The 13,297-nt window shown below is 57.5% G+C and overlaps 1 protein-coding gene across 5 annotated transcripts in view; it reads left to right on the top strand.

Annotated features, from left to right (window-relative positions):
- The window catches only part of DPP6 (dipeptidyl peptidase like 6), a 953,748-nt gene that overhangs the window by 874,916 nt on the left and 65,535 nt on the right, over positions 1 to 13,297 (top strand). For all 5 annotated transcript variants that reach the window (XM_058723704.1, XM_058723702.1, XM_058723700.1 and 2 more), the window contains exons 11-15: positions 1,526 to 1,649; positions 3,239 to 3,277; positions 7,605 to 7,712; positions 10,684 to 10,775; positions 11,584 to 11,631. In XM_058723704.1, the coding sequence (XP_058579687.1) occupies positions 1,526 to 1,649; positions 3,239 to 3,277; positions 7,605 to 7,712; positions 10,684 to 10,775; positions 11,584 to 11,631 (411 nt within the window). The remainder of the gene's footprint in view (positions 1 to 1,525; positions 1,650 to 3,238; positions 3,278 to 7,604; positions 7,713 to 10,683; positions 10,776 to 11,583; positions 11,632 to 13,297) is intronic.

Genomic DNA, 13,297 nt, shown 5'->3' with positions numbered 1-13,297 from the left:
ACATCTGGGGAGACGATCAAACCTAGCATTGCAAGTCGGCTCCGGCATCCACAGAGGACTTGCCAAAAGGCCACGCTCCCCCTCAGAGCAGGAGCCTGACCACATTGGGGGAGCGGGCAGATCCTATAAACACACAGAGCCAGGTCCCCGAGGCCCGTGGGCCTGCTGAGCAGGTGGTAGGAACAGATACAGCCCTATTTCCAAAACCACAGCAAATTGAGAAGGTTGAAAATCATAAAAGTTGGATTATGCCTGAATGACATCCTCACCAGCCAGTCCCCAGGAGATTGGCCAAGACTTTGATGGGCAGTCCCCGGGCCTCCCCTCTCCCCGACGCAGAAGGTACCGGCCTGCGCCAGCTCTTGACTTAGGTTAAGTTATTAAAAGTTTTGACTGACAGGTGGATTCGAGAAATAGGGGACACAGCAATTCAATCTCCTGGTTAAACCAAAGCTTAGATGAAGACATCTGGTTCTTTAAGCCTTTCTGTTGAAAATAATCATCGGAGGTACTAAGGTCCCTTTTGAGCTTGCCGGGAATTGTCTCGTGAATTTGCTGGAGGCTTTAGTGATAAAGGACCTTGTGAGGCCACAAAGTAATCATTCCTAACAATAGATCTCATTATAGATAGAGATGGGGTAGGTGATAGAACAAAGGTTAGCTGGCCTCTAGAACATTCTGGGAACTCACCTAGGGATAGTCTCTTTGCATTTGTTTTCTTCTTTTTCTCAAATGTATAGTTTCCCCCTAAGACTCCCAGTTTTGAAGGACTCTGGGTGAGTTGGTGAGTGAATTAATTGCTGAAAGCCCCAGCACCCCTTGTGCTAAGTACAGGGTAACCTAGAACAGTGTGACGTTTTCAGGTTTGGGTAAAAGCAGGCGCGTGACATCTAGGGTATCCAACCAAATCTGCCTGATGCCCAGGGCCGTGAACCAATTTCCCTAATTAGCTGGCGACCGTCCCTGGGTGTTTCGCCTTCCCGGGAAAGGGAAGGGAGCACAGAGCCTTCCTCTGCGTGGCCCCGGGGTTTTTATAGCATGTGGGGCGCTGTGAGCGCCTCTCTCTCCAAGCGCTTCCTGGTGCTCGCTCTGTCAGCCGCTCGTGTGACCTCCTTCTCCGTCCCGTGAGCTGCAGTGGCGCGTTGGCCTGGGCTGTGGCTCGAAACCCAAGCCAGTAGGTCAGCACTGGCTGCAGCCTGACGCGTAAGACCCGCGGAGCAGAAGCCACACGCTTCCCCCTCCGGGAGTCGTTGGGCCGCACGCACTTTATCCGCAACCCTGGAGGGAGCAGCTGAGAAGGAACCGCACCGTGTGGCTTACTTCGGCACGTCAGTGCCTTGGCTGTGCCCGCCACAGTTCGCGATCCGAGCACCTTCTTGAGAAACCCCATTTCAGGACCTCCCGGGACGAGTCCAGCCCGACAGGCCCCGGCCCTCGCCCCGGCGTCCGGGGCTGGGCTGCGCCCGTCTCCTGGCTCCCACGGCCCCCGCAACGCTGCCAACCCCGTGTGTTTGCCTGTTTGCAGGGAGTACTACATCACCATGGTGAAGTGGGCCACCAGCACCAAGGTCGCGGTGAACTGGCTGAGCCGGGCGCAGAACGTGTCCCTTCTCACCCTCTGCGACGCCACCACCGGGGTCTGCACAAAGGTACGGGGGAGGGAGGGGACAGGGGCCGATGGCAGGAAGCATGGGAGGCGGAAGGGAGGCGGCATTCCCGGGTGTCTGGGTCACCGTCCACAGACTGGCCGGAACCCGCCTGCTGGCCTCTGTTTTGGTGCCACCGTGTGGATGGATTGTGTACTGCCGCAGAAGTCAAGGCTGAGCCCTCCGCGACCGCAGGGGTCGCGTCCTCAGACCTGCATGAGCTCCACAGTCCGTGATGTGTCAACCCCCTTTGTCTGTGCCCACCACATGCTCGGGACGAGCCTTCTCTTCATTTTCCAGTTGATACCAGAGAGGGGGAGGGGCAGCCTGAGCCCCTAGGACACGGGTGGAGCCGGCCCTGCCACCTGGCTTGCCTTGCCCGCTTTCAGTGGACCTGGGGCCGGCGGCCCCCGGGGGGCCGGCATCCGTCCCTGAAGGTCACCCGTGAGCCCAGCCGTGTTCCTAGGGGCTCGGGCTGACTTAATGTGTAGTTAGAGGAGGTGAACCTAGGGACGATACCATGGAAAGTATCAGAGGGAAGCGAACAAAGAATGAAAATCCAAGCCGAGGGGCGGCTGAGGACACACCCTCCACCCCGTGGGCGCAAGGCCTCCACACTTCCACGTGAGCCCGAAGAGGCACACCCCCTTGTGCTAGGTGAAAAAAGGTCAATTATACTCCACGAATAATGCCCAGCAGGTCTTCCGGAAACTCCTTTTGGCCCCTAAGTTTTTATTCCCCAGCTGGGGAGGAGAGAGGGCTTGTAGAGCAGGTTCACCGTGGCCTGGGAGGCCCGGAAGCATCTCGCCGCACCTGGTGCCATTTCCAGGTGCGCAGAGTGATCTGTTACCGAGAAGGACGTCCCCACATGAGTCACCTGAGAGCAGACTCCAGGTGATCCCGTAGGCATATCGAGGGGGAGGAGGGAGGGAAGGAGTAGACGCAGAGCCAGGAAGCCGGGAATGGTTGCTGATCTACACCTGCTCTCACCTCCGCCCCGACCTGTGCGAGTCCATCATGAGACTCCCTCCTGCCGACTGTACAGGACTTGGGGCTAGAGAACCCCTCCCTGGGCGTCCGGAGGCCGGACCAGCACCGGGAGCAGGCCCACGGCGTAGCTGGAATGCTGGTGTTTTTTGTTCTGTTTGGTCTTCCATTATGCGTCTTTCCACACGGTTCTGGGAGATTTACTTTTCGCTCCCGGGGTTGTTATTCAGGGCTGTGACTTGAGAAATGTCCACACACCTGCACACGCACACACACAAAGCCCCACGACAAGGCAGCACTTCCAAGCAGGCCCACGCGTGGACTGACCACCAAATGGCAGAGGTACGCCATCTTCCACCGGATTCCCACCCACCATGGGTTTGTCCCCGTTGCCGGGGAGGGCGACATTTTTCTTGTTCGGGGACACGAGTGTTTGGCGGTGAGCCACAACGGCGGGCCGGGATGCCTCCTCCTCCCTGGGCGGGCCACGGCTCTGTGTGCCTGTGCGGCGACCGTGGAGGGGAATCAAATTGTTTCTGCGCTGTTGGTCACAGACACAAAACGTGCAAAGACATCCTTTGTCTAATGCTCTTATTTCATTTCAGAAACACGAGGACGAAAGCGAAGCCTGGCTCCACAGACAGGTAGCTACCGCACGCTGATTTGTCTTTGGTCTGCACCCGCCACCAGATGCGCCACCACGGCTCTCCGGGTTTTGACAACACGATGGCTTCTCAAGCATTCAGTCCCTCAGTAGCCCCGCAGAGGTTTCCGGCCCTGGTGGGGGGTGGGGGCTGCTCGGCCGGCTCCTCCTTGCTCCCCGTGGCCCTTGCGCATGACCGGAGAGTCACAGAACCAAGGAAGAAAGACAGTTTGAAAATCACGGCTCTTGAGAACGTACGGGGCTTGGTGAGAACTCAGTCCTCAGCTAGATTGATGTCCTTGTGGCGAATTACAAGGAGTCCATAAACGCTGCCTCAACGTACTCTCTGAAACAGGCTGGTAGCCGTACATCTCTCCTCGTGATTCTGTGGCTGTCCCGTTGGAGGCACACCGTGCTGGGGTTCGGCGTGAGCTTTCACGGGAACCTGGCCTTCGGAGCCACCCCCGGCTTCCCGTCCTTACTCGGGCAAGAAGTCCATGTTAAACAGGCTCCGGGGCCTTGAGGTTTGAGGAGGTCGGGAGAGGCCGACAGGGACTCCCACTTCTGCAGCCAAAAACCTTCAACTCCCGCAGAAAGCAAAGCTCTCAGGGCTGGTGTTTTGTCTCACTCCACACCCTGGCAAAGAATAGGTGAGAGTTTTAGAGGCTTCCTTCCTTCCTATCCAGCCTGCTGGGATGAAAGCAGTCTGAACATTTGTGGGGAAAATCACACCAGATTGGAATCTCGAGAATCGGGGTGAAGCGAGTGCCAACAGAATCCGGGGACAGAATAACGGTGGCTGGACGCGGACCCACGGGCGGGACTTCCCTAACGGCGGAGTCAGCTGTCCGTCCCAGCCTCCCATCGGTTACGTCCAAGGCGGCAGCCTCATACACGGGCACACAAGCACACTCACTTTGAAATACTCCTCCTCGCCGGGCTTTTCCGAAAGAGGAATCGCCCAAATGCCCGATCTTGTTTCCTGTGTGTAAGCGTGGGTGCCACATCCAAGCTAAGAAAACTCCAAGAAAGAGAGCGTGCTTGGGGGACCCCGAAACGTGAACTGGGAGGTCATGCTGTGAAGTTGCCGAAAGCCCCCCTGGATCAGTGACAGGAGCGCAGGTAGCAAATACACGTGTTGGTGCCCCTCTTGTAGCAGAGAGAACGTCAGAGAGCTTGACGTGAAAGCAAAGAAAAGCCATCATCTGTGTGGTTGTCTGATCGGCCAGTACCTTACGGATCAGACCAGACAGCTCCTAGGCTCAGTGGATCTCAAAACTGAACCAGCGACTTCTCCCAAGCCCTTGTCCGGCGGGTGTGGGGACGACCTTCCTTCTTGTGGCTGAACGACATTCCACTGTACGGACAGACCGCGGCTTGTGTATCTGTTGACGGGCATTGGGTTGTTTCTGCCCTTTGGCTGTCTTGAGCAGTGCGGCAAGAACCTTCTTCCGGGGAGCCCAGAGCCAGACAAAGAGGCCGCCCGTTGTGTGATTCCATTAACACAAAATGTCCTGAATAAATGAGTTCACAGAAAGGGACGGCTGTTTGCTGGCTCCCCGGGCCGGGGGAGGGCGCTGGGGAGCAAATTTATGTGAATTTCACCCCAGTACAGTTTTTAAAAAAACAAACAACAAAAACCCAAATGGAAATGAATCCTCTAGAACAGCAGCTCTCAAAGATTCACGGGGTAGGAAGGTTGATGAGAGGCGGGCAGGAATCCCACGTGTGGTAAATGGAAGTAACCCTAAGATATGTTCAGAAGACGCGGACAGGTGTTTGGCTGTGGGCAGGGCTGGAGCACTGGCTGGGGGTCCTCGAGGTCTGGAGGCCAAGAGGCCGCCCGCTTTGCTGGTCTCTTCATCGCGGAGACGCCATCATCACCGGGATTTTTCTGTATTTATCAGCCTTGCAGCTCGTGGCCCACCTGAGAACACCAGCCACGCTCCAGACAGACAGCCTGGATGGCCTTGGGACAGCGGCTCTCTCCACGCAAAAGCAAGTCAGCACTCAAAGCCACGTGGAGAATCACACTTTTACAATGCAGACTTGAAGGCATTTACCGAGCAAACCGCTAACATTTTTTAAACAGCCATTGAGAAATGTGCCATGCCGTCTTGAGTTTAAGACAGCAGGTCCTATAGAGGACCTGTTCCAAGGTGGTGCTTTCCCCGCTCAGGGCCGGCGAGCGGCCCTGCCTGGGGAGTGTAGGGAGGCCCTGCTTTCTCTGGGTACCACTCCTCAGGCATCACGAACACAGCGCTCCAGGGCCAGTAGGAAGGTCTAGCTTCACCAGTTTCTCATGACGTTCAAAGAGATTTTTCACAAAGGGATTCGTGGACCCTGTTTTTCACACCCTTCAGGATATCACGAGGTCCTGGAGAGCAAGTTAGGAACCACCCAGTTCTCCTAGGAATATTCCAGAAGAATAGGCAGCTCCCCCCCGATGCATCCACTCCATCACCAGCACCCATGACCTTGCAACGTCTGTCCTGATGTGGATCCACGGGGATTCGGTGTAGAGCCCTGGACCCCATCCTCTGGCTGAAGATGCATCCTGTAGGCCGACATCAGACAGTCTTTCTTCCTTTACCAGAATTTTGGTTTTGTGATTTCAAACTCCAGGCTGGGAGATTGGACAAGGGGCGTGTCCCGGAACCACTCTCTGGAAAGAATTGGCAGATGTGGTACCAACATTTCACAAAGACTCTCTCACCAGTAGAAAGGGCTCCTTCTACACGGATCCTCTGCGAGTGGCATGGAGGTGGGGAGAGGGGGCATCGTGTGTGGCAGATTCCCTGTTACCGAGAGAGACCGGAGAGCTTCCCCCAGAAGCCCTGAGTGTCAGCACTGACATCCGGGTCTCCTCCTCGAAAACCATCGCACTCTCCTACCAGGAATACATTTACTGCCCCAGAAAGCGGGTCTCAGGCTGAGGGCAGGTGCACAGTGCTCCGTGACGAATGTAAAGGGGACATCAAAATGATGAGGGCCCCCTCAGTATGAAAGCAAAGCGTCTGGCCAGAATTAATTATTTATTACCTTTATTCAGAGTATTTTTCTCTGCCAAAAGTGCAAACACTTCCCCAGAAAACGGAGGCAATATTGCAGTATCCGCCCTGGGGCTTGGCAAATAAAAGTACATTTAAAAAGCCAGAGTCCCCACTCACTTTCCCATTGCCCCTGCTTCTAAATACCACGCTGCCAGCTCTAAATAGAAAAATAAATATTTGCAGATTAAAGGTTTCATTTTATTGCAAATATTCATGAAGATTAAATGTCATTTTAATCACATGTTAGTTTATTTCTCCGGGCGCATCACGCTGGCGTCTCCTCGCTCACTGCGGGGAAATGTGCGTTCCTGGCACCAGCTGGGGCCTATTTACCATTTGTTCTCGGCCGCGTGAGCGTGCGGCTCCTTGAATCAGAAAATATAGATCGTCGCCGACTAATTGGTGTTCACGGATGGAAACTTCCAAGCCGCAGCCGCAGAGATGCTGAGATGCCGCTGTAGCAAAATGCCTTTTCCCCCATCGGGGAGGTGGCCCGACCCCGGGACCGTGGCCGCTCAGCTCTGGGCGGGGGAGGGGGCCGGGCAGGGATAGGGCAACACACTTCAGGCCTCGGCTTTGAATCCAGCCGAGAATTCCTTCCCCGGGGGAGAGCTGGGAATGCCCATTCCTCTCCGAGGAGAAGTGGCAAGAGACCCCAGCAAACGGGCCATCCGGCAAATGCCCGTGTGGCACGCTCCTCTGGTTCAAGGTTCCTGGAAGGAACGTTTCCTGCACCTGCACCTTAGAATGAATAAAATGTGTCCTCGTTTGCTGTTCTGTTCTCTTTTTATTTGTCTCCCTGGCGGGCTATTCCGTGTGCTTTAACTAAATTAAAGAACAAAAGACGGGACCGAATGTGGTAGAATTCATTTTCAGGCACAAACTTGTGAGTTTTCGGGGTTCGGTCCTTCAAGGTGGAGGCGGGTGTGCCTGGACAGGTGCTGCCCTGGGCTCTGCTCTCACGGAGCCGCGGTGAGAGGGGCAGGTGCCCCGGGCACTCTCCTTGCTGAGGTCCTGCCCCGCCTGGGGGCCTGCGACAAGCCCGCTCCGCGCTCGGCGCCTTCCTGAAGTCTCTGCTGAATTCCTCATTGTTCCTCGGGAAACAGAAGCTTTGACTCGTGCTTCCCAAGGAGAGGAGAGGCCCACGCACTGTTGATTCTTTCCACCGCAACCCCCATTACAAATGGCAGAGGAGGTGGCTCTCAGGATGTATCGTCTGTGGTAGACCTTTTCCACACACAACGAAGCCTTTTCACACTCTGCTTTTGTCCGTAGAACGAGGAGCCGGTGTTCTCCAAGGACGGCCGGAAGTTCTTCTTCGTCAGAGCCATCCCACAGGGGGGACAAGGGAAATTCTATCACATCACCGTCTCGTCGTCCCAGGTAATCCCGACCGTTTCTAAAACTTCCCGCTGTGCTGTTGACAGCCCCTAGTGGGGACCACTCTGTGTGCCCTGATCATCTGCGAGGTCCCCAGAGTGAGCCCGGGTTCTTGAACTGGGAGGTGGTTTCCCCAAGGTGGGGCAGAATGGGGCGCTCGCAAAGCCCAGGGCTTGAGACGCTGGGTCGCACGTGTGCCCTTTCTGTTATGGCTCGAAAATGCGATGACACTTCAGGGCCCCTGGGTGACTCAGTCGGTTAAACGTCCGACTTCAGCTCAGGTCACGATCTCACAATTCGTGGGTTCAAGCCTCGCATCCGGCTCTGTGCTGACAGCTCGGAGCCTGGAGCCCATTTCAGATTCTGTGTCTCCCTCTCTCTCTGCCCCTCCTCCACTCATGCTCTTTCTCTCTCAAAAATAAACATTAAAAAAAATTTTTTTAAATAACACTTCTGGGGGCGCCTGGGTGGCTCAGTCGGTTGAGCGTCCGACTTCGGCTCAGGTCACGATCTCACGGTCCGTGAGTTCGAGCCCCACATCGGGCTCTGTGCTGACGGCTCAGAGCCTGGAGCCTGTTTCAGATTCTGTGTCTCCCTCTCTCTGACCCTCCCCCATTCATGCTCTGTCTCTCTCTGTCTCAAAAATAAATTAAAAAAAAAAACAAAAAACGTTAAATAACACTTCTGACAGTAGCATAGGGGGCTGTGGGACCCGGTGTTGGGTATGAGCCCTGGGACTCGGGTGTACTACTTTGTAGACGATCCTGTGCCCTCGACCCTCCCTCCCTGTCTGTTGTGCTGTCCCCGACCCTCTCTCCCAGGGACATGGGTCTCCCAGGGACACGGGTCTAGTGCCTCACGGTGCGGTGTCCTAGGACATGCTGTCTTTGAGCCAGGTGTAGGCACTATGCCATTACTCTGCTCCCGCCTGCTGCCACTCACCTGATTCTGGGGTCTGGTGGCTTAGGAGCAGGGCATCGCTGAGCTTAATGTACGTGGATTTAGAACCGGAAGCAGAGATCTTGGTGAACGCTGTTTGCTGCAGACCTGTCGCCCCAGGAAGCTCAGGGCACTGAGTGTTCGGGGAGTGCTGCCTTTAGGAAGAAGGTGCAGAGAGGGCGTGGCATTTCTGTGACCATGACCCTCGTCTTCCGAGCGTGGATTCCATTTCTGAGAGAGCTGAAGTTATTTGGGGCCCAGGATAGGTGAATTAAAATTTGATTTTAAATAGTTATCAAAAATATCCTGTAGCTACTAATGGAAGACTCCTATTTAGGATTTGGGCCAAAAGACAATTTCAAAAGCACATGCTGAGGACGCCCCACTTAAGGGCAGGTGTGACACAGGGAACAGTAGCGGAGACCCAGCAGCGACCGTGGGGGGCCTGGTTCCCCGAGGCAAGGCTGCAGGGGCCTGAGTCTCCAGCCCAAGTGACCGCATGACTGACGGTGACTGCTCTCTGGCCGACTTTCCGTTGGTCACTGTGGCACCAGAGTCCTGTTTCCACATTTTGGATCACATTAACCAAGATGGAAAACGTTTATGTGTTTGCATGTGGCCGTGTCCCTGAATTCATGCACAGAGTGCCCTGTTAACATCCCTGCAGGAAGCAGGCCCGCCTTCATCCAGGAGAGCACCCCCCTGGCCAGGAGCCCCTCAGGCCACCCCTGTCATCCAGAATCCCCCGCACCCCTGCTTCCCTGCTCCCCGCGGGCTCTCCCTTCCCCTGAGACCCCCGTGGGCTCTGCCTGACTTAGTCACCATCCGATTCCCACCTGCCTCCCTGAGCACCTGCCCTCCAGCACACCGCGTTCCAGATCACGTCGTTCCTGTCGTGATGGCCGCACCTCCCTCCATTACGGTTTATTGTCAGAATTATTCCACTCTGGGAGGCACTTGGGGAGAGAGAGGGATTCGAACCGTCCTTGTAAATGATGGCAGAGAATGACAGACGCGTCTCCTCCCTCCCTCCTTCCCTCTCTCCTTCCTTCTCTACCTTCCTCCCTCCCTCCTTCCCTTCCTCTCTCCTTCCTGTCTTCCCCGCTCTTTTCCTGCCTTCCTTCCCCTCTTCCTTCCCTCCTTCCTTCCTTCCCTCCCTCCCTTCCTCCCCCTCTCTTCCTGCCATCTTTCCCCCTTCCTTCCCCTCTCCCTTCTTTTCTTCTTTCATCTCTTCCTCCCTCTTTCCCCCCTCCCTCCTTCCCTTCCTCTCTCCTTCCTGTCTTCCCCGCTCTTTTCCTGCCTTCCTTCCCCTCTTCCTTCCCTCCTTCCTTCCTTCCCTCCCTCCCTTCCTCCCCCTCTCTTCCTGCCTTCTTTCCCCCTTCCTTCCCCTCTCCCTTCTTTTCTTCTTTCACCTCTTCCTCCCTCTTTCCCCCCTCCCTCCTTCCCTTCCTCTCTCCTTCCTGTCTTCCCTGCTCTTTTCCTGCCTTCCTTCCCCTCTTCCTTCCCTCCTTCCTTCCTTCCCTCCCTCCCTTCCTCCCCCTCTCTTCCTGCCTTCTTTCCCCCTTCCTTCCCCTCTCCCTTCTTTTCTTCTTTCATCTCTTCCTCCCTCCTGCCCTCCTCCCTCCCTCCCTCCCTCCTTCCTTCCCTCCTCCCTCCCCTCCATCTATTTCCTTGTCCTGTTTCATACCCCCCCGTATTCCTCTTTCCTCGCTCCCAGTCTTCCTGTAGTAACGACTCTGCTAATGAGATTCACAAATTTTACAAAACAGCATCAGCAGCATGTGCAGAGTGGCCATTGCTGCCTCTAGTGACACCCATGTGTCATGGTTGGTGGCCCTGGCCGTCATGGCACCAGGTGACAAGTACCACGGACGTGGACTCTGGAGGAGGGGGAGGGCTAGGACCTGGGGGTGCCAGCCGAGGCTTTGTGGACGGGCTGGATGCAAGCCCCGGTCAGAGGAGAGGACTTGGGGGTGGGGGACCCCACGGAGGGGCTCGGGCTCACCAGCTCTGCCACGTCCTCTCCGTGTTCCAGCCCAACAGCAGCAACGACAACATTCAGTCCATCACATCTGGAGACTGGGATGTCACCAAGATCCTGTCCTACGACGAGAAGCGGAACAAGATGTAAGTGGGGCAGGCCGCGGGGCCGGCAAGACCCTGGCGAAACGCGGCCCTTACTTGCGGTCAGACGACACTCACTGGGTTCTGTCTCCCAGCGGCCCCACCTCCAAAGTTGCCAGACACTGAGCAGAGGAAGCTGAGTGGCCGGCCCTGCGGGGTGACACAGGGGGACAGGCGGTGGCAGGACGGGTCTGTACTCCTTGTGAGCTCCAGGCCCTGTGCGGGGCGCGTTGTGACCATTCTGTCCTTCGGCTCAGCAGTCCGGGGGGGGGGGGGGGGGGGGGGGCGGTCACTGCTTTCCCCGCTCCTAATGTAAATAAGCCAACACACAGAGCGGTTGAGTCGTTGACTGCGGCTTATCCAGACGGTGACAGGGAGCCAGGATTCAGCTCCGACGGTGGAGGCCAGGCCCGGGATGCCGCTCGTCCTCCCCGGTGGTGGGACCAGGGCCCGGGTGCCCATGCTCCAGTGGCAGATGAACATCACTGCCCCAGGCTTTATGTCTGGACTGGTGTCGAGGGTGCTCGGGTCCCGGCCCTCCGGGAGGCCAACGGCTTGTAAAGGGATGCCCGCACCTGAGTCCAGTTGTACACAGTCCTCGGCCCTCGGCGGAGCCCCGGTGAGGCCCCTGGGTGTGCGACTCTCCCCGCCCGCGCCCAGGGCTGGGCCTGAGCAGGACAGCAGGTCCCGTCACCACACACGGGCAGAGTCCCGGGGAGCGTCTGCAGACAGAGCCCTGCAGGGGACTCGAGCCCACCCTGGGACCACTAATCCCTGTTGTCCCCCCCCCCCCCCGCCCCGGTCTTTGCAGCTACTTCCTGAGCACGGAGGACCTGCCTCGGAGGCGACAGCTCTACAGGTACGTGGGCCGGCCGCACGTGGGGCTCTGCCTTCAGAAGGCCTGGTGACTCGAGCGGAGATGCGGTACCCCCTGGGGGGGGGGGGCGCAGGGGACCGCCACAGAGGCAGCTGTAAGGTCCGGAGACAAATAACGAGAAATGCAGAGGCCACCAAATTTGAAGCTTGATTCTTCTGCGTTTGTCCAACGCGGGGGTGTTTGCTCCCCACCCCCGACGTACTTTCTCGTGTTGATAACCCGGCCTCTTTCTTCTCAACTTTATGCAAATGTGACGTGGCGGGCTCATTCCCACGGGGGGCTGATGGGAGGCAAGTCGGCTCGGGCGTGCCCCGTGTCGGGTGGGGAGGAGGCCCTCTACGGGCTCCGTGTCGCCACCGTCTTGCTGTGACAGCGGTCAGATCCGGAACCCCAGACGAGGCAGGGGAAGGGTGCCGTCTGAACCCTGGAGAGGCGACTTCTTCCAGGGTCTGTCCTCCCTGGCATCAGGTCCTGTCACCTGCCCCAGTCACTGTTCCCACCGGGGAAAGCCTTGGGTTCTGAACTGGGATCACCAGACGTGGAAATAGCACAACCTCTTACCTCCTCCGTGTTTCCCAGACTAGAAGGTCGGTGGGTGCTGGTCACAGCCCCCAGGCACACCAGCTGCCCCGTGGGGACCCGAGGGCCTGAGGGGGTGACTCGGGCTGGATGGAGCCGACGCCTGGCTCCCCTCCCTGCCGCGGGGATGCTGGAGAATCCCTCTCAGGAGGACCAGCGTGTCCCCTCCCACCCACCGGTGCGTGTGCTGAGGGCACAGAAGGCCAGCACAGGGGAGTCCCTCTGGAAGGGAGAGAACTCTGGCAAACCCACGTGGTCACAGGCCCGCTGCTCCGTGTAGCTGGGCGTGTCTGCCAGCGTTACTTAGATCAGTCCTGTCACCCCAAGAATGAAGGGGTTCGAGGCGGACCGCCTCCCTTTTCCTCCGCCTTATGAATACCGTTAGAAGGCCGTCTTCTCCTGGCCGCGAGCTACCGTCACCCTTGTGGGCAGGTCTCCTGGGGGGCCTGTGGGAGGAGGAGCCCCCCGGCAAAGGGACCTCCCCCGGCAAAGTGCTCAGGCAGGAACCCCCCCCCAGGTACATGCAAAGCCTCCTCGGTATCTTCATTTTGGGGAACACATTTCAGGCCTTCTTGACGTGAGCTTGTGCTTGTTCTGCGTGGTCCCGGGGTTCCTGCTCCGCCCCCCCCACCAACAAGTGAGAAGCTCCACGTCTCCGTGTGGCTCCGAAGCAGCCAGAGCCCGGTTCAGCCCATGTCCCTGGGGTTCCTGACGCGTCATGCACCGGGGCTAGGTTCTCCTAGGAAATTCGGAGATTCGGAAGATGAGCTCCTGTTCTCAAAGAGCGAGCCGTCTCCTCAGACCAGAGGCGTGGGTCCAAAGTACTAGATAACGGCACCAGGCACTATGCGTCTTCCCCTTCCCAGCGGGGGCACGCACAGGCGCAGGTGACCAAGCGTGCACTGTCACGTGTGCACCCAGAGAGCACGCGTGCCGTGAGCTCTTCCGAGGGGGGCCTGGCTGCCAGGGAAGGGGAGAACGGAGCAGGGCATTCGGGTCTTCCCGGGGGGACGGGCGGGAGAAAGGCCCACCGTGGAGCGTCAGGGACTCGCGAGCGCCCTTGAAAGGA

The sequence above is a fragment of the Neofelis nebulosa genome, chromosome 4 (assembly GCF_028018385.1).
Source record: "Neofelis nebulosa isolate mNeoNeb1 chromosome 4, mNeoNeb1.pri, whole genome shotgun sequence".
NCBI lineage: Eukaryota > Metazoa > Chordata > Mammalia > Carnivora > Felidae > Neofelis > Neofelis nebulosa.
Note: the sequence above shows the minus strand (reverse complement) of the source record. Positions and strands in the feature narration are given on the sequence as shown.